Below are 25,531 nucleotides of genomic sequence, written 5' to 3'. Positions count from 1 at the left end.
CCATTTAAACTCCAATCACTCGATGGTTAGGCATCTGATTCACCAGGTAGTGTTTGCTGCACTACCCTCTGACTTGCTGGAACCACGGTTCCTACACTCCCTCCCCCTCATCAGCACCCTTCCCCTTCTGATTTCCAGGAGCCTGCTTCCTACAATCCCTTCCACTCAGTGGGACCCTGTCTCCGGCACCCTGAGATGCTGACTGGGAAATTTATTACAATACTGAGTAACATCTAAAAAAATAAATTACAAATGTATTGGGGGATTAATTGGGAATAACATCCAATAATCCAGAAAATCTGCACGTCTGTCACCACCAGTCCTGGGCATGCCGGACAATCAGAATTTTCTGGAATCACGGACTGCATTGCCCTGGTTTTGGAAGCAGCACTGCAGGGGTATTGCAATGACTATTGTTTGAGGGCAATGGGCAAACATCTCCAGTTCCCCCTCACCCCTCCCACACCACACCCCCATCATGAAGGTGAGAAACCAGGCGCCGCTTTTGAAAAGTAGACACGTTTACCCTGTTACATCTCCACAGCTCCAGTGACCCGGGCTCAAACCGGCTTTGAGCATCCTCTGTGTGCGGAGTTTGTACATTCTCCCCATGACCGCGTGGGTTCCCCCCGGGTGCTCCGGTTTCCTACCACATCCCAACGACATGCAGGGTCGGTGGGTTAATGGGCCGCTGTAAATCGTCTCCCCCCAGTGTGTGGGTGAGGGGGAGAATCTGGGGGGAGTTGATGGGAAAGTGAGGAGAATGAAATGGGATCAGATTTAATAGGTTCTTGATAGCTGGCACGGACTCAGTGGGCCAAAGGGCCTGTTTCACTGGGACTATCTTTCTGTTGTTAGGCACAAAGGGATATTTATTTCATTAAAAAGGGACTATGATAAGGAAAATTACTTTTTGACAACTCTTTTCTCTTTTGCTTAATGCAGATCAGTTTGATATAACTTGGATTAACCCTCCGAAACCTCTGACCCTGACCAATCCCAAGTTCTCTTCCAGGTCACACCAGCTGGGGTCATAGAGAGATCCAACATGGAGACAATTCCTTAACCTACCGGCTCCACACTCACCTTTCCTCTCATCCTCCACCGACCCATTTCATCCTCCCCACGTTCCCATCCAACTCCCCCCAGATTCTACCCCTCACCCCACACACCGGGGGGGGGGGGGGCAGTTTACAGCAGCTAATTAACCCACCGGCCCCGCACGTTGTTGGGATGTGGGGAGTATTGATAAGGTGGATGGCCAAAGTGTTTTTCCCAGGGTAGGGGAGACCAGGGTAGAGGGCATAGGTTTAAGGTGAGAGGGGAAAGGCGATCTGAGGGGTAAGTCTTCCACACAGAGGGTGGAGGTATATTGAACGAGCTGTCAGAGGAAATGGTGGAGGTGGGTGCAACCTTTAAACCTTTTTCAGTGAAACCCTGGTGCAACCTTTAAAGGACATTTGGACAGTTACACGGACAGGAAAGGTTTAGAAGGACGTGGGTCAAACGCAGGCAAATGGGACTAGCTCACGTAGGCACCTTGGTTGGCATGGACGAGTTGGGCTGAAGGGCCTGTCTCCGTGCTGTATAACTCTATGAAACAAGAGCACCTGGAGAAAACCACATGGTTGCAGGGAGAACGTGCAAATTCCACACAGACAGCACCAGAGGTCAGGATCGAACCCAGGTCTCTGGATCTGAGAGACTGCGGCTCTACCCACTGGGCCGTCAAAGCGACATGAAAAGTTTCGGAACTCCTTACTGCAGAGTAAGGAGTATTATTGGAGCATTTCATCACGTAGATAGACGCAGCTCGAGGAAGCAGTCCAACACGCCTCAGACACGAACTGCAGGCTCGTTCTTGCATCGGGAGTCCTGCAATGGAACTCACCTGGTCATAAATGGCTGCATTCCGGGTAGCCGTGGCATTCCAGATCTCCTGAAAACACTGATCACTCACCGGGTCCTGAACCCCTGCCATCTCCGCATCAGAGAGCCCAAGATGTATCCTGCGGAAAAGAATGACTAACTATCATGAACTTACGGATATGTGGCCTTTTATTCCACATCACACAGCTGAACATCAACCTTTCCCGACAGGCATTTTCCATGCTTTAATCGGCATTTGGACAGGCGCATGGGAAGGGAGGGATGTGCGAGCAGATGGAATTAGTTTGGATTGGCGTCGTGGTCGGTACAGGCTTTGTGGGCCGAAAGGCCTGTTCCTGTTCCGTTCTATGTGTTTCAACTTGATGGAGTGGAACTTGTCATTGGGAAAACTCCAACAAGCAATTGGACCTCAAATCCCTCCAGCCCATTTGGAGAAGGTGTTCACCAGTCACCAGAATCTTGACTGTGCCTTGCTAAGGGAATGGTCAATGAGTGTCCTAGTTTGGGGTAAGTCCCCGGAGTTGCTGGTGCATTAACCTTGTCCTAGGCATTGACGCAGTGCAGGGAAGGTCACTGAAGCAGCTGCTCAAAATGCCAAGGGAAGTGAGGATGGTGCTCTGAAGAACACGGGCGGTGACATCCTGGGGTGGAGATGGTTAGTTGCCTACAACCCCACCTTGTTTTCACATTATGAATCCAATCACAGAAAAAGGTTCCGACTTATCCTGTAATGGGACGACCAGAATTGGATGCAATACTCCAGATGCGGCCTAACCAGAGTTTTATAAAGGTTCAACATAACTTCCTGACTCTTGAACTTGATGCCTCGACTAATAAAGGCAAGCGTGCTGTACGCCTTCTTTACCGCCCTATCAACTTGTGCGGCCACTTTCAGAGAACGATGGACTTGGACCCCAAGATCCCTCTGTACATCAACACTTTTAAGGGTCCTGCCATTAACTGTGTACATTCGCCTCACGTTTGATTTTCCAAAGTACAACACCTCACACTTGGCTGGATTAAACTCCATCTGCCAATTCTCTGCCCAGATCCGTAACAGATCTATATCCTGCTGTATCCTTTGGCAATCTTCTACACTATCCACAACGCCACCAACCTTTGTATCACCTGCGAACTTACTAACCCCCCCATTCACGTTTTCATCCAAGTCATTTATAGTCATCTCCCTTAAACTTTCCCCTTCTCACCTTAAAGCTACGCTCTCTAGTATTTGACATTTCTACCCTGGGGAAAAGACTCTATCTATGTCCCTCATCATTTTATAAACCTCTATCAGGTCTCCCCTCAGCCTCCGATGCTCCAGAGAAGATAATCGAAGTCTGTCCAGCCTCTCCTCTCTAATCCAGGCAGCATCCCGGTGAACCTCCTCTGCACCCTCTCCAAGGCCTCCACATCCTTCCTGTAATGGAGTTTTTTATACAGCTGCAACGTGACTTCCTGACCCTTATACTCAACACCCCGACCAATGAAGGCAAGCGTGCCGTACGCCTTCTTTACCACCTTATCTGCTTGTGTTACTTCCAGGGAGCTATGGACTTGGACCCAAGATCCCTCTGTACATCAGTGCTACTAAGGGCCCTGCCATTAACTGTATACTTTCCCCTTATATTTGGCCTCCTAAAGTGCGACACCTCAGACTTGCTCGGATTAAACTCCATCTGATGTTTCATTTCATAATAGGGTGAGATATGTGGCAGTTAAGGGGCAGTTAAGCTCTGCTGTCTGAGTAATATGTGTTGTTAATGTCTGTTCAATGCTGTATAATCTGGCTGGCAGGCTGGAGTAAACAAATAAAAGGAAAATTAAGAGAAGAATGATGTGTAAAAGTGATCAGACCTGACACAATGAGGAAGAGTAGCAGGTTATCTAAAGTTGGAGAACTCCAAATGTGATCTAAACAAAGTTTTTCACAGCTGCAACATGACTTTGTGACTGTTGTACTCTATACCCCAACAGTGTTAAGAGCAGTTATGATAGTCCATTAAGACCATAAGACATAGGAGTAGAATTAGGCCATTCGGCCCATCGACTCTGCTCCGCCATTCAATCATGGTTGATTTTTTTCATCTCCATTCTCCTGCCTTCTCCCCGTAACCCTTAACCCTCTTGATAGGAGAACCCAACATGGACAACCCTCAATGCTTAAGCTGCCACTGTAAAATAGAACCGTGAGGTATTCGAAGTACTTGAAACACTGGAGCCGGAGACTGAGTGCAAACCGTCCCGCCTGAAACTCTTGGCCATCCATTACAGACGTCTCCATCTCGCTATCTTCTACAAGAACAGCCATCTCACTGTCCCTCTTACCGAGCATGCTCCGGTCATTGATGTTTGCTGAACCTGTTTGAGAGAGAAAAGGCACCAATGTTACCCGTGATGCAGGGGACATTGGGGGGATATAAAACAAATAGGAGGTGAAGACCAGCTAACCGTCTCCCTACCTTCATCCTTTTGTATACCTGTTGAGAAGGAACTGCTGAGGAAAGTTAACTCCGTTAGACTGAGTCAGAACACAGTTGGCAAACCAGAGGCATGGAAATGGCTTAGAAAGTTGCAAAGTGTCTCCAAAATAAACTGATGGAATTCAAACTAGCAAAAGGCTTGCCGAGGTACATAGGGAGGAATATAGATACTAGTAAGCCATTACCAGGATCAATTTCAACCTGATGCAGGGTTTCGACCCGAAATGTTGACAATCCCTTTCCCCCAACAGATGCTGCTCGATCTGCTGAGTTCCTCCAGCAGATTGTTTGTAGTTTTGTTTCGAACTGTTGTCTATTCAACTAGATCATGAACTGGAGGGTATAGGTTTAAGGTGACAGGTGAAAGATTTCAAAGGGACCCAAGGGGAAACTCCTTCACGGCAAGGTTGGTGGGTGTATGGAACGAGCTGCCAGATGAAGTGGTTGAGGCAGGTACAGTAACATTTAAAAGACACTTGGATAAGTAACTAGATAGGAGGAGGTTAGAGGGATATGGGCCAAACATGGGCACCATGGACGAGTTGGGCAGAAGGGGCCGTTTCCACACTATGGCTAGTTCTGACCTTACTGGGAGACAAAAGAGTCAACGTTCAGTAGATATTCAATGACTTTTGTATGTCATCTTCCACTGATGAGGTATCTTCAGGGAAATCACATTGTTGCTTCAACCATGACATCGCAAAGTCTAGACCAGAAAACAAGTTCTAATCTGTTTTGGTGACCAACCTTCCTCGGGGCGTGGTACTCTGTAATGGAGTACTGTACTGTTGTATGGTCAACAGGCACCTCAAAGGTCATAGAGTTACACTGCACGGGAATAGCCCAGCCAGTTCACGCCAACCAACAAGATCACACCTACTCCCATCCCACAGTTAATCCCATTTTTTAAAATTCTTCCCACATTCCCCTCAAATCCCCCGGCAAAACCCTAATCACTACTACAGTTCAGCAACACTATGACCACTCTGATCACTTTGCACTAAAGTGGACTTGTTTTTTGTTCTAATTGTGTTTTTTTTTGGTAAGAATCTTGTGTAACTTATGTTTGATTTGTACTTTTCTAAAATGAAACACCTCACACATATCCAAATTAAACTGCATTTGCCATTCCTCAGCCCACTTACCCAGTTGATCAAGATCCACCTGTAGATCTTGATAATCTTCTTCACTGTCCTATTTAGTGTCACTTTAGTGTCATCTGCAAATGTATTAACCATGCCCTGTACATTCTTATCCAAATCATTGATATATTGGTTTTGGTTTATTATTGTCACTTGTACTGAGGTACAGTGAAAAACTTGTCCTGCATACCGATCGTACAGGTCAATTCATTACACAGTGCAGTTACATTGAGTTAGTACAGAGTGCGTTGAGGTAGTACAGGTAAAAACAATAACAGTACAGAGTAAAGTGTCACAGCTACAGAGAAAGTGCAGTGCAATAAGGTGCAAGGTCACAACAAGGTAGATCATGAGGTCATAGGCCATCTCATTGTATAAGGAAATTGTTCAATAGTCTTATCACAGTGGGGTAGAAGCTGTCCTTAAGTCTGGTGTCACTTAATCAAAGACCCCACCCACCCGGGTCATTCTCTCTTCTCTCCTCTTCTTTCAGGTAGAAGATACAGGAGCCTGAGGGCACGTACCACCAGGCTCAAGGACAGCTTCTATCCCACGGTGATAAAACTATTGAACGGTTCCCTTATACGATGAGATGGACTCTGACCTCACGATCTACCTTGTTGTGACCTTGCACCTTATTGCACTGCACTTTCTCTGTAGCTGTGACACCTTACGCTGTACTGTTATTGTTTTTACCTGTACTACCTCAATGCACCCTGTACTAACTCAATGTAACTTCACTGTGTAATGAATTGACCTGTACGATCGGGTTGCAAGACAAGTTTTTTGCTGTACCTCGGTACAAGTGACAATAATAAACCAATACCAATAGATGACAGACAACAATCGGCCCAGCACTGACCCCTGAGGCACACCACTCGTCACGGGCCTCCAGTCCGATAAACAACCTCCCACCATCACCCTACCGTCAAGCCAATTTTGTATCCAAAATAATACCCCGTGCATTATCATGGCACAACAGATCACCAAGCTTAATGAAATTTCTGGATCTGGAATCCATTTCCCTTCACACCCATGCCTGCTAAAAATCTAACAAGTTTCAAAATTTTTAAGTAATTTCATAAATCCAGAGCATTTTGAGGGAGCTTTCCAGATTTTCCCTAAAAACCAAACGTCTGGGGATGAGCGACTTGTGACCACTTCAGCTGTAAATTCGCGCGGTGAGTTTGTGGGGAGAGAGGTGCGCCCGCTCTCACCTATGATCACTTGACGGTCATCCGCAATCAACATCTTACTGTGGATGTAGATGAGCTCTGTCACCAGCTTGTTGTCCAATTTGGCCTGAGTCCTCAGCCCACAGAATGTGATGTAGTTCACCCAGTTATCCCCCACTGCAAAAGAGGATACAGCATGAGTCTCTGGTTGTCCCTGAGCATCTAAAACAGTCCCTGTTGAACAGCTGCAAGTTTTGAATCATATCTCCCTCTCTTAATTTCTGAAAGGATAGAAATTAGAACATGGAACAGATCAGACCCTTCAGCCCACAATATCTGTGCCGAATTCATATCTTACTGCAGGAATTAACTGCATGAAAGATTAACTCAGATTTTCTAGGAGTTTCTCCGAAGAAGTTGCACCTACGTTGTATTCCAGATTATAATTTAAAAGTGAAGAACACAACGATGCTGGAGGAACTCAGCATCCTCCAGCACCATCTAGATTCCAGCACCTGCAGTCCCTTGTTTCTCTCGTACAACTTAAAAGTAACGATTTATCTCTCTCTGACAGAGGGTCTTTGACTTGGAATCTTAATTCGGTTGCATATGACGCCTGAACTGCTGATTGTTCCCAACGCATTTGATTTTTACTGCAATAGGCTGGAGATCGCTGCCAGCGATATTTCACACCTGGACCTTCCACTCCTCTCAGAATGGTGCCAGAGTCGTAGAGAGACACAGCACAGAAACAGGCCCTTTGGCCCACAGAGTCCGTGCTATCAACCACCCATTGACACTAATTCTACATTAATCCCATTTTTTATTCTCCCCACATCCCCCCCCCAGATTCTACCCCGCACCCACACACTAGGGGGGCAATTTACAGCAGCCGATTAACCCACCAACCCCACATGTTGTTGGGATGTGGGAGGGAACCGGACCACCCGGGGGAAGCCCACGTGGTTACAGGGAGAAGGTGCAAACTCCACACACACACACACACACGCACGCACGCACGCACGCACGCACGCACACACACACACACACACACACACACGCAGCGTCAGAGGTCTGGATCGAACCTGGGTCTCTGGAGCTGCGAGGAAGAGGCACTACCCACTGCGCAAATGGGCCTTTGTCAGATGGCTGAGACAAAGGATCAATCACCCCCTCATGCAGAAGAAAACACAGTGGTTTGGACTGTGCTTCTGCTGGCCTGAACCTTGCTCTTACCCACCCCTCCTGCCTGCATTATACTTACAGCTGGGATAACCTTCTGTAGCACAGTGGAACGAAAGAAACCTCACTACTGTGGCCAAACCGCAGGGCTCAGTCTACAAAGCCAGACCCACAACGATGCAGAGACACAGGAGACTGCAGATGCTGGAATCTAGAGCAACGATCAAACTGCTGGAGGAACTCAGTGGGTTGGGCAGCGTCTGAAGGGGGAAGAAACTGTCGATGCTCTCGCTCTGGTGGAGCAAAACGTCAAGCGTTGCTCTCCCTCCGCAGATGGTTCTTAACCCACTGAGTTCCTCCAGCAGCTCGTTTCTTCTTGTTTGTTCCACAGCAAAGTGCTTGACACTTAACTGCCTTCCGAAATAACCTAGGAAGTTGTTCAGTTGTGTCAAATTGCTCTACTAAAGGACAGAAAATGTTTAAACATGAAGACTACCTCGCATCAGCCTATTTTTTTTCCTTTTCTGAAGGAGGTTTATTCAGTGATTACAGCATCACATCATTACAGTACTTCAATATACCACGATTCACACTATTTACAGTCAGTAGCTTCAAATTACAGCACGGTCATCGTTATCCAGAATGCACTCGAGCTCCTGGGGTGCCCACCGGCCCCGGAAAGCCCCCACTGTATCCGTGGATACTGCATGCTCCTTCTCCAGGGACACACACACGGGCACGGACGTAACCCCAGAAGAAGGGGCAGGCAGTCGGCTCGGGCAGAACCCTTGACTGTCCTGCCGCCTGGACCCGTGAATGACCTCCTTTGCCAGGCCCAGGGGAAGAGCCACCAGGACGGACCCACCACCCCCCTCCTCCGCACCGGGTGAGCGAAGATCAGGAGCGTGGGGGCTGGAGTGCAGCCACAACTTGAGGAGCAGCCCCTTCAGATGCTCAAACAGGGGCTGCAACCGCTCACACTCCGTACGTACACGATGCACCGTCTCCTCCCGGCCGCAGAAATGACGGCTGGGGAGTCCGTAAACCGACTTAGGGACCTGTTACACGGCACTGCTCTGTGCAACACTCTCCACCCCAGGTCCCCGATGTAAAGGGAGAGGAGTCCTGCATAGGGAGACTTCCACCGCTTACCTCCCTCACAGCCAGATGGTAAAACGGATGGGAAAACCAATATAAGTACGTTTGGACACAGCAATGTCAGCCCCAGCCTAGTGACCTTGCAAAGTCCTGCCCGGTAACTCCAGTGGAACATAGGACTAGAAACATGCTGAACAGCGAGCAATAGACAGACCCAAAGAGCATGGAAGGTAGGGTACTGCGTTGGCTTAACTGAGTCTATCCCGTCTTTGTCGTTTCACACAATGATGTTGGAAGAGCAGGAGTGTATAGCTGGATAGAACATGGAACACTACAGCACAGTACAGGCCCTTCGGCCCGCAATGTTTTGCCGACATTTTATCCTGCTCTAAGATCTATCTAACCCTTCCCTCCCACATAGCCCTCCATTTCTCTATCATTCATGTGTCTATCTAAGAGTCTCTTAAATGTCCCTAATGTATCTGCCCCCACAACCTCTGCCGGCAGTGCGTTCCACGCACCCACCACTCTCTGTGTAAAAAACTTACCCCTGACATCCCCCTTATACCTTCCTCCAATCACCTTAAAATTATGCCCCCTCGTGTTAGCCATTGTCACCCTGGGAAAAAGTCTCTGACTGTCCACTCGATCTATGCCTCTTATCATCTTGTATTATAATTACAGCATTATTTGACAGAAAGAGAAACACCTACTGTATTTTTTCAGACGCTCGACTATTGAATATTCTCCTCTGCACATGGACCTGGGTGAAGAGAAATTTAAAGGATCAAGGTTATATATTGATAAAACTCAAGTGTATCTCATGTATGAGGAGCGTTTGATATCTCTGGGTCTGTACTCGGTGAAGTTTAGAAGGATGAGGTGAGGGGGGATCTCATCAAAACCTACCGAATATTGAAAGGCCTGGATAGAGTGGACGTGGAGAGGATGTTTCCATCAGTGGGACAGTCTCGGACCAGGGGGCACAGCCTCAGAATAGAAGGATGTCCCTTTAGAACAGAGATGAGGAGGAATTTCTTCAGCCAGAGGGTGGTGAATCTGTGGAATTCATTGCCACAGATGGCTGTGGAGGCCAAGTCATTGGGTGTATTTAAAATGGAGGTTGATAGGTTCTTGATCAGTAAGGGCGTGAAAGGTTACGGGGAAAAGGCAGGAGAATGGGATTGAGAGGGAAAAATAAATTGGCCATGATTGAATGGCCGAGCAGACTCGGATGGGCTGAATGGCCTAATTCTGCTCCAATGTCTCATGGTCTCACAAGACCATGCTAGTGAGGTTAATTAGCTGTTGTATTACCCCCTCAGTGTGGGTAAATGGCAAAAGAATCAAAAGGGGCAAGTTTGTAGTAAGTGAGAGAGAATAGATCGCAGGGCTACAGGGAGAGGTGGCAAAGGGGTAAAGAAGCTGGCAAGGACTGAAAGGGTTGAATGGCCTCCTCTGTGTCATATGTAAACTGTTAGTAGTTTTCACTGGGAGGAGATGTGGCCAGTACTCAGGGGGTGGGGTGAGTTTGGGTGCCAGTCTTTAAGCTCTTTTGGTATCCGTTCAACCGAAGTTTATGACGAAACAGATCTTTGATTACGCCCCCACTTTTATACAGAGATCCACTGTGATCAATTTACTTTTATACAGAGATCCACTGCGATCAATTTGACCCATTTATTTAATCCGTAACAATCACTACACACTGTAAGCCACAATTCCAAATACTTAAGGATAGTGGTGATCTGTAAATCCATGCTTTTGAAAAAGTCAGGACTGGTAGATTTTTGTATTATGTGTAAAACTATGGAAAAGTATCGAGGAAGTTCTGTCAGCTCACCGGCTCTATCAATGAGCAATCCATGCCCCCTACGTATCCAATATTCCCAGAGTTTTTTTCCACGTTTGACCTTGTTCCAAGTTCCTTCTGACAAGTTGCAATTCGATCAACATTCACCACCCTTTACGGCAATTCAAACTCAGGTCACTCGATGCATGACAAGATTTCTTTCTGACACATCTAGTGATCCGAGGATCAGCCACTTGATTGGTAGAACAGGTTTGAGGGGCTGAATAGTCCACTCCTGTGTCAGCTAGCCTATTTCAACCCACTGGAGTGGAATTCAATGCATCACCACCCTCAGAATCAGAATCAGGTTTATTATCACTGACTTATACGAAGTGAAATTTATTGAACTCAGGAGCAGCTCACCTTGAAAATGGTGAGTGCTCCTGTGCGTTATTGACAAGTATGTGGCTTGACATAGATTTCACAAATTTGGCTGGTGCAGCCTAGCTAGGAGAGAGCATCAAACACCACGGAGACCAGGGGAGTGACCATACCGGAAAGTGAAATGTAGTATAGTCTGGATAGAATTGCCACCGCCGGCGGACAGGTCTCCTTCGAAGCCAGGCAACAATGGGATGACGATGTAGACACGATAGTTCTTCTTTGCCCTGGAAAAGTTGGGACAAAATGGTGTTAGTCAGTGAGAGCTGGGACGGAGTCCTACAGCACGGAAACAGGCTTTTGGCCCACTGAGTCCCCACTGGCTATTGACCACCCATTGACCACTGGTTTTTGTGATCTGCACACTCCCATCAACTGCCCCCAGATCCTACCCCCTCACCCACACACTAGGGGGGCGATTTACAGCGGCCGAATAACCCACCGACCCCGCACGTCGTTGGGATGTGGGAGGGAACCGGAGCACCGGGGGGGTGGGGGGATCCCACGGGGTCACAGGGAGAACGGGCGAACTCCACACACACACACACACACACACACACACACACACACACACACACACACACACACACACACACACACACACACACACACACATTCACACAGCGCTGGTCGCTATTGAACCCCAGTGTCTGGAGCTGTGAAGCAGAATCTCTACTCATTTTGCCACTGTACCATCCAAAATTAAAACATTAATTCATCATCTTTGATAATTATCAAAATAGAATCATCTTCTTTAGAAGATGAAAGGTCTCAACCCGAAATGTCGACTGTCCATTTCCATCCATAGATGCTGCCTGACCCGCTGAGTTCTTCCAGAACTTTTGGTGTTGCTCTATATTCACTTGGATGGACCTAGATATGCCCAGAAGAGTTGAATAGGACATTCAATAGACTCTTCTATTTGAGGCTAGGCCTCGATTATCTGGAGTAAGCAAGAATGACATATGACCTTATACAAACTTCTTCATGGGCTCAGCAGGGGAGATACAGCGAGGATGTTCTCCCTGGCTCAGGAGTCGAGAACTAGGGACCACAGTCTCAAAGGGTGCAGGACCGAAATGAGGATCTCTTCACTCGGAGTGCAGTGGGTCTTTGTAACTTTCAACCTTAGAGGACTGTGAAGGCTCAGTCATTTACTGCATTCAAAAGAGATCAATAGATATGAACAGAATCAAGGGATATGCAGAGAGGACAAATAAATGGTGTTTGAGGTAGAAAATTAGCCAGGATCTTATTGAATAGTAGAACAGGCTCCTGGTCCAAATTCTCACCTCCTGCTCCCATTTACTGATGAAAATTATTGTTCATTTTTAAAATTGGGGCATTGTTTTCCTGAATTAAGTAGCGCTGAATAATGGAGATATATCTGTGTTTCAATATCCAGTGCTAATTAATTCAGGAACAATTCAACAGCCCGGTTGGATGCTCACACTGTTCTTCAGCGGACTGGAAAAATTCAGAGTTACCTCTTTGGAGGCACGGTAGCGTAGCGGTTAGTGTAATGCCTTACAGCGCCAGCAACCCGGGTTCAATTCCCGCCACTGTCTGTAAGGAGTTTGTACGTTCTCCCCCGTGACTGTGTGGGTTTCCTCTGGGTGCTCCGGTTTCCTCCCACATTCCGAAGACGTACGGGTTAGGAAGTTGCGGGCATGCTACATTGGCGCCAGAAGCGTGGTGACACTTGCGGGCTGCCCCCCAGAACACTCTACGCAAAAAGGTGCATTTCACTGTGTGTTTTGATGTACAAGTGACTAGTAAAGATATCTTACAGAACATAGAACATAGAAAACCTACAGCACAATTCAGGCCCTTCGGCCCACAAAGCTGTGCCGAACACGTCCCTACCTGAGAAGTGACTAGGCTTACCCATAGCCCTCTATTTTTCTAAGCTCCATGTACCTATCCAAAAGTCTCTTAAAAGACCCTATCGTATCCGCCTCCACCACCGTTGCCGGCAGCCCATTCCACACACTCACCACTCTCTGAGTAAAAAACGTACCCCTGACATCTCCTCTGTACCTACTCCCCAGCACCTTAAACCTGTGTCCTCTTGTGGCAACCATTTCAGCCCTGGGAAAAAGCTGACTATCCACAAGATCAAAGCCTCCTATCATCTTATACACCTCTATCTGGTCACCCCTCATCCTCTGTCGCTCCAAGGAGAAAAGGCTGAGTTCACTCAACCTGTTCTCATAAGGCATGCTCCCCAATCCAGGCAACATCCTTGTAAATCTCCTCTGCACCCTCTCTATGGCTTCCACATCCTTCCTGTAGTGAGGCGACCAGAACTGAGCACAGTACTCCAAGTGGAATCTGACCAGGGTCCTGTACAACTGCAACATTACCTCCCGGCTCCTAAATTCAATTCCACGATTGATGAAGGACAATACACCATATTCCTTCTTAACCACAGAGTCAACCTGTGCAGTCACTTTGAGTGTCCTATGGACTCGGACCCCAAGATCCCTCTGATCGTCCACACTGCCAAGAGTCTTACCATTAATACTATATTCTGCCATCATATTTGAATCTTGCTTGTCCTATCTTACCTGTATGCTTTGAGAATTCTCTCTACGATCACATCTCCGATTTGATTATACACACTGCGGTCATCTGCACAGGTGATGAAGAACTGATTCTGTAAGAAAATGAACAAGAGAGAGAGAACTTGAACACAGATACCACGGCATGAAGGCTATGGTCGGTAAAAGTGTAGGCTGATCCCATTCCAAGCAATTTGTGAGATGGTTTGGCACAAGTAAATTGGTAAATTGGTTTATTATTGTCAGGTGTACTGAGGTACAGTGAAGACCTTTGTTTTGCATGCCATCCATACAGATCATTTCATTACATTAGTACATCGAGGTAGTACAAGTGAAAAGAATGCAGAGTAAAGTGTTACAGAGAAAGTGCAGTGCAGGCAGACAATAAGGTGCAAGGCCATAACAAGGTAGATTGTGAGGTCAAGAGTCCATCTTATTGTACTAGGGAACCATTCAATAGTCTTATGACAGCAGGATAGAAGCTGTCCTTGAGCCTGGTGGTACATGCTTTCAGGCTTTTGTATCTTCAAGAGAATGTCCGGGCTGGGAGGGGTCTTTGATTATGTTGGCTGCTTTACCAAGGCAGCGGGAAGTGTAGACACAGTCCATGGAGGGGAGGCTGGTTTCCGTGACGTGCTGGGCTGTGTCCACAACTCTCTGCAGTTTCTTGCAGTCCTGGGCAGAGCAGTTGCTGTACCAAGCCGTGATGCATCCGGATAGGATGCTTTCTATGGTGCATCTATAAAAATTGGCGAGGGTCAACGGGGACATGCCGAATTTCTTTATCCTACTGTTATTGTTTTTACCTGTACTACCTCAATGCACTCTGTACTACCTCAATGTAACTGCACTGTGTAATGAATTGACCTGTATGATCGGTTTGCAAGACAAGTTTTTCACTGTACCTCGGTACAAGTGACAATAATAAACCAATAGCAATAACAGAATAACTGAGAGAGGTAGAGTTAGCAGTCCGAGAACGTGGCAGTACCACAGGAAGGGGGTGTGAAAGAGGTGATTGGGTCAGGAGTCTGACAGCAGTCTGATAGGCCCTTCGGCCCACCATTTCCATGCCAACCGTTGTACCTGTCCACACTAATCTCATTTATGCACATTAGGTCTATGCTTTGGGTTTTTGAGGACCTGCTGTGAGAGTCTCTGCCTCCACCACCCCCTCAGGCAGTGCGTTCCAGATTCCAACCCCCCCCCGGGTGAAAAAATTCCTCAGATCTCCTCTAAACATCTGGACGTAACTTTTCCCTCTTGTCTTAGACACCTCCACTGTGGGAAAAGGTTTTTTACCATCCACCCATCCATCCCCTTAATAGTTTTGCACACCTCTATCAGGTTTCCTCCCCTCAGCCTCCGCCGTTCCTGGGAAAATAAAACCAGCTTCTCCTGTCTCTCCACATAACTGAAGTGTTCCATCCCAGGCAACATCCTGGTGAGTCTCCTCTGCACCCTCTCCAGTGCTGTCACATCCTTCCTGTAGTGTGGTGACCAGAACTGCACGCAGTACTCCAGCTGTGGTCTGACCAAGGTTTTCTAAAGTTCCCTACTTCTATATTCAGTGCCTCAACTAATGAAGGCCACATATGCCACGTTATCTACCTGTGCTGCCATCTTCAAGGATCTATGGACTTGTACTCCAAGGCACCTCTGTTCCTCAATGCCCCCCGAGACCCTACCATTCATAGAACAGTACAGCACCAGGACAGTACGATACCCGTGCTGCTCGAAGTACATTTGGTAAGTTGCATCCAGTGCATCCTGATGGAGTGAGTGGTTGTTTAACCGGGCTCAGCCAGGGAGTGTATTAATCCACTGCTTTCTCATGTCTCGTAGGTGCTGGAATGATGGAGGTTTGTTTGACAGAATACTCTGCTGTAAAAGCCTAACTAATCCACCGAAAACATCAGATGAAGCAAATGCGAGCAATGGGCTTTACCTCGATGTATATGAAGTGTTGACTGTCACGAATCACTTGCAAGTAGGCATTGTAGATGGAGTTCTCACTTGACCCTGCGGACCAACATTCCACAGACCGGAGAACCTGGAAGAAGGGAATTAGAAAATCTATTACTTCACATTTGCTCAATCACCGACCAACACTTACACCAGTGGAAGATTACTCAATATCGCAGGACTCAATATCGAATTCTCCCAACTCTATATGACTTGCTCTTTCTTCCTGTGTCAGAACTTTTACCTACCATCTGTCTCTCACTTTTCCTCTCATTTGAGTGCTCCAGTTCGCTGGTCAGATTATACAGCATTACACAGACTTTAGCAACTCACCCTTCACTGCCACATTATTTCAGCCTATCACAGCCTATCCCTCCCCCTTCCCCACCTTTCTCCATGTTTTTTCCCCTTCTCCCTCTCTCTGTCTGCATCCATCTGTCATTCACCTGCCACTGTCTCCCAGCTCCACCCCGCCCCCCTGCTCTCCTCCTGTCGTCTTACATTCCTGCTCAGTCCACTGATGGCCTCAGAATCCACTCTCGCCACTCCCCTTTCTCGTCTCTTATGCCAGCCATCTCCCCTCTCAATCCTGATGCAAAAATGTCAACAATTCCTTCCCGCCTCCCCCACAGACGCTGCCCGACCTGCTGAGCTCTTCCAGCAGATTGTGCGTTGCTCCAGATTCTGCAGTCTCCTGTGTCTCCATTGTTGCCATTCTGAACATCACCAACAGCATGGTCAAATCACGTAGATGTCACTGCCAAGAAAGCTCACTAGCACCTCTACTTCTTCAGGAGGCTAAAGAAATTCGGCATGTCCCCTTTGACACTTGCCAACTTTTATTGATGCACCATAAAAAGCATCCTATCTGGATGCATCACGGCTTGGTACGGCAACTGCTCTGCCCGGGAACGCAAGAAACTGCAGAGAGTTGTGGACACAGCTCAGCACATCACGGACACCAGCCTCCCCTCCTTGGACTCTGTCTTTACCTCTCGCTGCCCTGGTGAGGCAGCCGGCATAATCAAAGGCCCCACCCACCCGGGTCATTCTCTCTTCTCTCCTCTCCCATCAGGTAGAAGATACAGGAGCCTGAGGGCACGTACCACCAGGCTTAAGGACAACACCAATACCAATACCAGCTTCTACCCCATGGTGATAAGACTATTGAATGGTTCCCTTATACAATGAGAGGGACTCTGACCTCACGATCTACCTTGTTGTGACCTTGCACCTTATTGCACTGCACTTTCTCTGTAGCTGTGAAACTTTACTCTGTACTGTTATTGTTTTTACCTGTACTACATCAATGCACACTGTACTAACTCAACGTAACTGCACTGTGTAATGAATTGACCAGTACGATCGGTTTGTAAGAAGTTTTCACTGTACCTCGGTAAAGTGACAATAATAAACCAATACCAATACCTCCCCCACATCTCCACTACCTAGATTAAATTGTCCCTCTCGAAGGATCTTCGACCTGAAAAGTTAACTCTTGTGTCTCTCTCCACAGATGCTGCCTGACCTGCTGAGTTTTCCCCGGCACTTGCTGTTTTTACGATTGAAGATAAACTCATGTTCTTGTTACTGGCTGGGCGTTGCCACGATTATTAACCCAAGAGCTAAATAACGGGTTCCCCGCTTGGCCACTTGCCTGGACATTAGCTGGAATGGATCCTGGAACCACAAACGGTAGGTTGTCAGCAGTAGTCTGAGACTTTGGCAACAGGTATGGGAAGCAGGGAGACTTGTACTTGATTTTCACGATCTGTAGAAAAATAACTTGGGTTACACCAGGTATAGAAAGTAGAGCACAGGACGGTACAGCAAGGGAGCAGGCCGTGATGTCTGTACCGAACGACACCAAATTAAACTAAATCTATTCTGCTTGTACTCGATTCACATTCGTCCATTCCCTGCATATTCATGCAACTTATCCAAATGCCTCTGAAACACCACTATTGTATCTGCTTCTACCACTAATTCTGGCAGCTCATTCCAGGCACCCACTGCTCTCTGTGTAAAAAACCTGCCCAGCACATCTCCCTTAAACTTTCCCCATCTCACCTTAAAAGCATGTCCTCTAGAATTAAACATTTCGACACTGGGAAAAAGATCCTGACTGTCTATGCTTCCCATAATCCTATAAACTTCTATCAGCCTCTGACACTCCAGAGAAAACAACCCAAGTTTGTCCAACCTCTCCTTATAGCTCATACCCTCTAATCCAGGCAGCATCCTGGTGAACCTCTTCTGCGCCCTCTCCAAAGCCTCCACATCCTTTTTGTAATGGGGCGGCGACCAGAGCTGTACACAAGTGTGGCCTAACCTTATACAGCTGCAACATGACTTCCTTACTCTTATACTCAGTGCCCTGACCGATGGACCCCAAGATCCCGCTGTACACCAATGCTGTTAAGGGTTCTGCTAATAACTGTATGCCTTAACATTTTCCCTCGCAAAGTTCAACACCTCACACTTCCCTGGCAGGCACGGTGGTGTAGCGGTTAGCGTAACGCTATTACAGCGCCAGCGACCCAGGTTCAATTCCGGCCGCTGTCTGTAAGGAGTTTGTACGTTCTCCCCGTGTCCGCGTGGGTTTCCTCCGGGTGCTCCGGTTTCCTCCCACATTCCAAAGACGTACGGGTTAGGAAGTTGTGGGCATGCTATGTTGGCGCTGGAAGCGTGGCGACACTTGCGGGCTGCCCCCAGAGCACTCTACGCAAAAGATGCATTTCACTGTGTATTTCGATGTACACGTGACTAATAAAGATATCTGATCTTATCTTAAATTCCATCTGCCATTTCTCCACCCATGACTATATCTTGATGTATCCTTTGATAACCTTCTTCAAAGTCCATAACTCCACCAATATTTGTGTCATCCGCAAACTTATAACCCACCCATCTACAGTTTCATCCAAGTCATTTACACATATGACAAACAGCAGAGGTGCCAGCACCGATCCCTGCCGAACACCAGTGGTCACAGATCTCCAGCCAGAATAAAACCCATCCACCAATTCCAATTTGCCATTGGTCACATTTTACATCAGTATTAGATGTTAGCGACCTTGATCAAACACGGGGTTGAATCTTGCTAAAATCTGTATGACTCTCGCTGGAGGATGAGTGTGACAGGGATTTACTAGAATAGTTGAAGGAATGAGGAGTAGGTAGTCCTCTTAGAGTAGAGAGAGCTAAGAGGAGATTTGGAAAATAAGTCATGAAGGTAAAGTGAAACGGTGTCTAATGACGGAAAGGCTGATAACCAAAGGTTGTGAGCTTAAAGTGCCTGGAAAAAATAACCAGAGGCTATGGGAGGAAATTTAAGTTTCCCACTGCCTCAGGAAAGCAGCTGACATAATCAAGGACCCCTCCCACCCTGGACATTCTCTCTTCTCCCGCCTCCCATCAGGCAGAAGATACAAAAGCCTGAGAACACGTACCACCAGGCTCAAGGACAGCTTCTATCCCACTGTTATCAGACTCTTGAATGGACTTCTCACACGCTTGAAGATGAACTCTTGATCTCCCAATCTACCTCGACGTGGCCCTTGCACTTTATTGTCTGCCTGCACTGCACTTTCTCTGTAACTGTGACACTATATTCTGCATTCTGTTTTCCTTTCCACTACCTTGATGTACTTATGTACGGAATAATCTGTCTGGATGGCACGCAGACAAAAGCTCTTCACTGTATCTCGGTAAATGTGACAATAATAAACCAATCCAATCCAAGTTTTGGTTCACACGAAGAACCTTTAGACTTTGGAATAACTTCTGTGGAAGGTCCTGAATGCAAATTCAATAGTGGATCTTGAAAGAAAATTGGGTCAATTCTGAAAATATAATTTAGAACTGGAAAAAGAGAGCTAGCTCTAAAGGAATCAATGGGATTTGAAATATTAACTTTGTGTCTCTCTCCACAGATGCTGCCTGACCTGCTGAGTATTTCCAGCATTTTCTGTTTTTGTCTCAGGTTTCCAGCATCTGCAGTTTTTCTTTGAGTTTCATCAAATTGGAAAAGGATGTCCATTTGAAAGCAATCTGTCATGAACGTCTCCCAGAGCTGCAGTGCTCTGCGATCCCATGAGAGACTTGGGCATGGGTTCGGAGAGAATCAAAGAACCAAGACAAAAGGACTACATGCTGGTTATAGTCAAATTATAGTGGCCTAAACCTAGAAATCCAATCAAATTGTTCTTATTTCAGCAGCACACAGGTGAAAAGTAATTTTAACTGCAGTGAAATATTATTACAACTGTTCTGCACCGTTTTACATCAATCTAGAAACTTAACTGGGCCCTTCCGGGAACAAGACACCCCGTGCATCTGATGTGATGTTTGTCAACCGCGGTAAGGTATCGGTGGATACTTGGTCTCCCGGGACGGAGATCCAGAAAAGGGAGAGAAGTGTCAGAGGACGGGGTAGAAGTGAGTAGTAAAGGAGAAAGCATCAGGTTGGAGGACCCAAACCCCCCACTCCCACCTCCCCATTGTCCCTGACCACCACCTCACACCCCCCTTGGACTATATATTCTCATGAATGGCTTGGCTCTGGAGATAATGCTTGCAGGGGTAGGATTTCTGCAGCAGGCGAGCGTAAGAAATAGGAGCAGGAGTAGGCCCGTGGAGCCTGCTCCACCATTCAATAAGATCATGGCTGATCTGGCCGTGGACTCAGCTCCACCTACCCGCCTTTTACCTCATAACCCTTCATTCCCCTACGATGCAAAAATCTGTCTGTGTCTTAAGCATATTTAAGATAAGATTTCTTTATTAGTCACGTGTACATCGAAACGCACAGTGAAATGCACCTTTTGCGTAGAGTGTTCTGGGGGCAGCCCACAAGTGTCGCCGCACTTCTGGCGCCAACATAGCACGCCCACAACTTCCTGACCCGTACGTCTTTGGAATGTGGGAGGAAACCGGAGCACCCGGAGGAAGCCCACGCAGACACGGGGAGAACATACAAACTCCTTATGGACAGCGGCCGGAATTGAACCCGGGTCGCTGGCGCTGTAATAGTGTTAACAGTACCTGTTGTGCCTATCTTCTCGTGAATGCTGCTTATCTGATGCTATGTGCCTGTGACGCTGCTGCAAGTAAGTCTTTCAGTGCAGCTGTGCACACATTGACTTGTACATATGACAATGAACTAGCCTGACTTTGAATTCTTTTGCCTGCACAGATGCTGCTCGACCCACTGAATTCCTTCAGCAGATAGTTTGTTGCTCCAGATTCCAGCGTCTGACGTTTCTCGTGTCTCTGATAGCTTGGACTTGGATGGAGGGCGAAATGTTGTGTGGAGGGGGGGGGCGGAGGGAGAGAGGTTTGGCGGATGAGGTAGCCTCTACTGCTTCCCTGGGCAGAGAACTCCACAGTTTCACTACTCTCTGCGAAAAGCAGTTCCTCCTCATCTCCATCCTAAATCTACTCCCCCGAATCTTGAGGCTATGTCCCCTAGCTCTAGTCTCAGAGAACTGAGCAGAGACGATGTTCTGGAGATGGAAGGCTTGATGAAGGAGAGAGGAGAGTCGGTAGATCAGGTCAGGGGTATACAGAACGTGATGGGCAACCACTCAATTCTATTCCCCTGTCACCTTCTGACCATGGGCAGTCTATTACCACAGGAGTATGACCTTGGTGAAATTCCATCGCTGAATGAAGTGCCGTGCCACATCGCGCGCTGCTCCCCCGTGGACAACCACACCGATGTCACGCCAAGGCATACGTGGAGTTGAATTTCGGTCAATGAAATCTGCAGATAGATGACAGACACATTAGATCATCACCCCTACTTTCCCTTCTCTATACGGAGATCGATGGTGCAGACTTAGTACGATTATGTCTAGTTATGTACTTCTAGTTTAGCCCGTGACTCTAATTGGCAGCCAAGCCGTAGGTGATATCAGAGGTGATATCAACTCCAGATAATGTAATCCAAGCTGCCGCTTCAGTGCAGTGTGGAGTGTTACACTCTCCGATGTGATTTGGATAAGATGTGAGCCTGTATGTCCCAACTTGGCAATGAAGATCTTGTGCACATTATTGCAAATGGACAAGGCAAAATATATCCCTTAACCAATCTCCGATAGCAACACTACGAACACCTTGACAACTTTGCACTACAATGGACTTTAATTTTGTTTGCTTTAATTGTGTTCTTTTTTGTAAAAATTTATGTATAATTTATGCTGAATTTATTTTTCAGGTGAACACTGTGTATCTGACGCTATGTACCTGTGATGCAGTTTTTCATTGCACCTACTTGTGCATATGACAATAAACTTGACCTTATCCTTACCCTCAAAAGGCTTATCCAACTGCACCCAGTCCTTCTTAATGAAGTTGCAATAATCCTTCCCAAGCCAGAACTTTCCATCAACGTTGCACTCTGTCGGCTCCGAATGGTAATGAGATTGGAGCTCCTTGTCTTCTGCAATCCTGATGCCTTCACTCCCGTCACGTTCCTCCAGGTGCCCCCGTGCGTTGTGGTTCATGGCCTGGAGGAATCAAACCGTAGACTTTGCTTACACGCAGTTGGAATTGGATTATTATTGTCTCATGTCCCAAGATACAGTGAAAAGCTTCTGTCTGCATTCCGTCCACACAGATCATTCCGTACATAGGTGGTAAAAAGGAAAACAGAATGCAGAATATAGTGTTACAGTTACAGAGAAAGTGCAGTGCAGGCAGACAGATAAAGTGCAAGGGCCACGACGAGGTAGACTGGGAGATCAAGAGTTCATCTCTTAGCATGTGAGAGGTCCATTCAAGAATCTGATAACAGTGGGATAGAAGCTGTCCGAGCCTGGTGGTACGTGCTCTCAGGCTTTTGTATCTTCTGCCCGATGGGATAGGGGAGAAGGGAGAATGACCGGGGTGGGAGGGGTCCTTGATTATGCCGGCTGCTTTCCTGTGGCAGCGGAAAATGTAGGCGGAGTCAATGGAGGGGAAGCTGGATTCCGTAATGGACTGAGCTGTGTCCACAACTCTCGATGTCAAAACAGATGAGTGCAGCAAAGAGAACCGATGCACTTGTCGATATAGCAGCGGGAAGTGCAGACGGAGTCAATGAGGGGATGCAAAACGCCCCCATGATGCTGGAGGAACTCAGCAGGCCAGGCAGCATCCGTGGAGAAAAGCAGGCGGTCAACGGAGGGGAGGCTGGTTTGCGTGATGGACTGGGCTGTGTCGACAACTGTCTGCTATTTCTTGCAGTCTTGGGCAGGGCAGTTGCCGTGCCAAGCTGTGAGGCATCTGGATAGGGTGCTTTCTGTGGTGCATCTGTAAAAGTCAGTGAGGGTCAATGGGGACATGCCGGATACCTTAGCCTGGGTGGCATTCCTATTTCTGGACCAGCTCGGGAGCTGTGATGTTGATTCCACAGGAGGATCTGGATTTTGTGTCAAGAGTTTGAATCCCATTCACAGTGACTTGCGCACATTGTGGGGGACTGGTAGAATGTGGGGGGAGTGGATGAGAATGTGGGGAGGATAAAATGAGAGAGGTCTAAATGGGTGCTCGATGGCCAGTGCAGACTCAAGTGGGCTGAAGGGCCCGTTTCCGTGCATTACGACTCCTAACTCAAGTGACTCTGAGATGCTGGTACCTGGTCCGGTCTGTGATTCACTTGGTCTGCCATCCCCAAGTCAGTGAGGCGGTACTCCTGGTCGTCCCATCTCCCGTAGGCCAAGTCCAGGCCTCCAAGGAAGGCCACCGTCTGATCGATCACCACCAGCTTCTCGTGGTGCGCCCAGAGCAGCACGGTTGACGAGACGTGGTCGGGGTGCCTCATCACCTGTCGAAAGAAAGCCGAGACAAGAAGTTGGCGAGCTCCCGAGGCTCCAGGTGAGTTGAGTGTAATAGAAGGCAAGACAACACGTAGAGAAAGAAATGCGTGCGATCACCAGCCATCTGATCTGAGAGGTCAACTGATGAGTTACAGAGGACATTCAGCACAATACAGGCCCTTCAGCCCACAATGTTGTGCTGACCTTTAAACCACACCTAAGACTATCTAACCCCTTCCTCCCACATATCCCTCTATTTTAAATTCCTCCATATGCTCATCTAGTAATATCTTGAATTTGACCAATGTACCTGCCTCCACCACCGCCCCAGGCAGCGCGTTCCATGCCCCAACCACTCTCTGGGTAAGAAAACCTTCCTCTGATATCTCCCTTGAACTTCCCACCATGCCCTCTTGTATTGAGCATTGGTGCCCTGGGAAAGAGGCGCTGGCTGTCCACTCTATCTATTCCTCTTAATATTTTGTACACCTCTATCATGTCTCCCCTCATCCTCCTCCTCTCCAAAGAGTAAAGCCCTAAGTCTCTGAGGGAGTCTAGCTCCCTAGTTGCTGAGCCAATCTCCATTTCATGGTTCAATTGAGTATTGGACATCATATAACATTATAGGATTACCCTTGAGGTTATTGGCTAATTAATAAAGGTCACCCAATCTTCTACCATCTTTCCACACAGATAAAGACCATTTGGCCCATCATCTCTATGCCAGCTCACAGAACAAAGCCATTCCTCCACGAAAACCAGTGTTGACATCTGTGGGAAGAGAAACACGACAGAGTTAACGTTTCAGGTCAAAGACTCTTCCGTTCTGACTGAGAGTCTTCGACGTGAAACGTCAGCTCTGTTTCTCCTCCCACAGGCGTGGCCTGACCTGCCGAGTATTTTCAGCACTTTCTGTTTTTACTTTGGTCACTGGGAAATCCTAAACGTGTGGAGTCCACATGTTCCCCCCCCATGACTGCGTGGGATCCCCCCAAAGACCGTCTGGGTTTCCCCCCGGGTGCTCCCGGTTCTCTCCCACATCCCAACGACGTGCGGGGTCGGTGGGTTATTTGGCCGCTGTGAATCATCTGCAGTGTGTGGGTGAGGGGCTAGAATCTGGGGGAAGTTGGTGGGAATGTGGGGAGAATGAAATGGGATTGGTGTAGATGGGTGGTTGATGGTCGGCATGGACTCGATGGGCCGAAGGGCCTGTTTCCGTGCTGTGTGATTCAATGAAATCTGTTAAATCCTAATTAAAACGTACTTTGTTCTCAAACCTCTGTCCCACAAAGTGGCAGTGCAGTTATTAATATGGGTGGAAGATGTGGTCAGCCTTAGTGACGCAAATTGAAATATTCTAAAGATTGTATTTGCAAAGATCTAAAAGCCCCGTCCACAGCCAGGCAAGCATTTTATTAGCAATTTGAAGTAAGAACCAAACTGCGCACTGTTCGTTCCAATTTCTCTGAGATGCTGGCAATAGTGTGAAGAATTCTTGAAGAAAGTGCTCCTGTAATCTTTGGTTTTCACGATTTAATAATAAAGATTATTTCTCTTTTTTTCTATCCCAACTTGATGGGCTGAAGGGCCTGTTCTCACGCTGTATCTCTCTATGGTTCGGTCCCCACACTGAATGCTCAGAGGAAGGAGGCTGCCTTTCCCTGGTTGGAGTAGGAAGGGCAATGAACGTGACTCACATCTAGGAAAGAGTATCTGCAAATTGCACGACTATCTGAGTTTTCACGGGACAGACAAAAGGTTGAGTTTAGAACTTTCACCATTATTTGACTCCAGAGACAAACCATTCTCGCACTTGGAAATGGTTGTGAATTGGAAGTACATAGGACATAGAACAGTACAGCACAGTACAGGCCCTTCCGCCCACAATGTTGTAACGACATTTTCTCCTGCTCTAAGATCTATCTAACCCTTCCCTCCCACATAGCCCCCCATTTTTCTATCATTCATGTGTTTATCTAAGAGTCTCTTAAATGTCC

At 47.4% G+C, this 25,531-nt stretch overlaps 1 protein-coding gene across 5 annotated transcripts in view; it reads right to left on the bottom strand.

The window, feature by feature from the left end:
* The window catches only part of LOC127586587 (phospholipase D2-like), a 341,818-nt gene that overhangs the window by 2,253 nt on the left and 314,034 nt on the right, over window positions 1-25,531 (bottom strand). For all 5 annotated transcript variants that reach the window (XM_052044668.1, XM_052044664.1, XM_052044665.1 and 2 more), the window contains 11 exons: window positions 23,354-23,542; window positions 22,046-22,244; window positions 21,381-21,499; window positions 17,390-17,503; window positions 15,716-15,820; window positions 13,774-13,862; window positions 11,317-11,430; window positions 9,684-9,733; window positions 6,733-6,867; window positions 4,098-4,251; window positions 1,892-2,009 (listed from right to left, as the gene is read on the bottom strand). In XM_052044668.1, coding sequence (XP_051900628.1) covers window positions 1,892-2,009; window positions 4,098-4,251; window positions 6,733-6,867; window positions 9,684-9,733; window positions 11,317-11,430; window positions 13,774-13,862; window positions 15,716-15,820; window positions 17,390-17,503; window positions 21,381-21,499; window positions 22,046-22,244; window positions 23,354-23,542 — 1,386 coding nt within the window. The remainder of the gene's footprint in view (window positions 1-1,891; window positions 2,010-4,097; window positions 4,252-6,732; window positions 6,868-9,683; window positions 9,734-11,316; window positions 11,431-13,773; window positions 13,863-15,715; window positions 15,821-17,389; window positions 17,504-21,380; window positions 21,500-22,045; window positions 22,245-23,353; window positions 23,543-25,531) is intronic.

Source organism: Pristis pectinata, chromosome 37, assembly GCF_009764475.1.
Source record: "Pristis pectinata isolate sPriPec2 chromosome 37, sPriPec2.1.pri, whole genome shotgun sequence".
Lineage (NCBI taxonomy): Eukaryota > Metazoa > Chordata > Chondrichthyes > Rhinopristiformes > Pristidae > Pristis > Pristis pectinata.
Note: the sequence above shows the minus strand (reverse complement) of the source record. Positions and strands in the feature narration are given on the sequence as shown.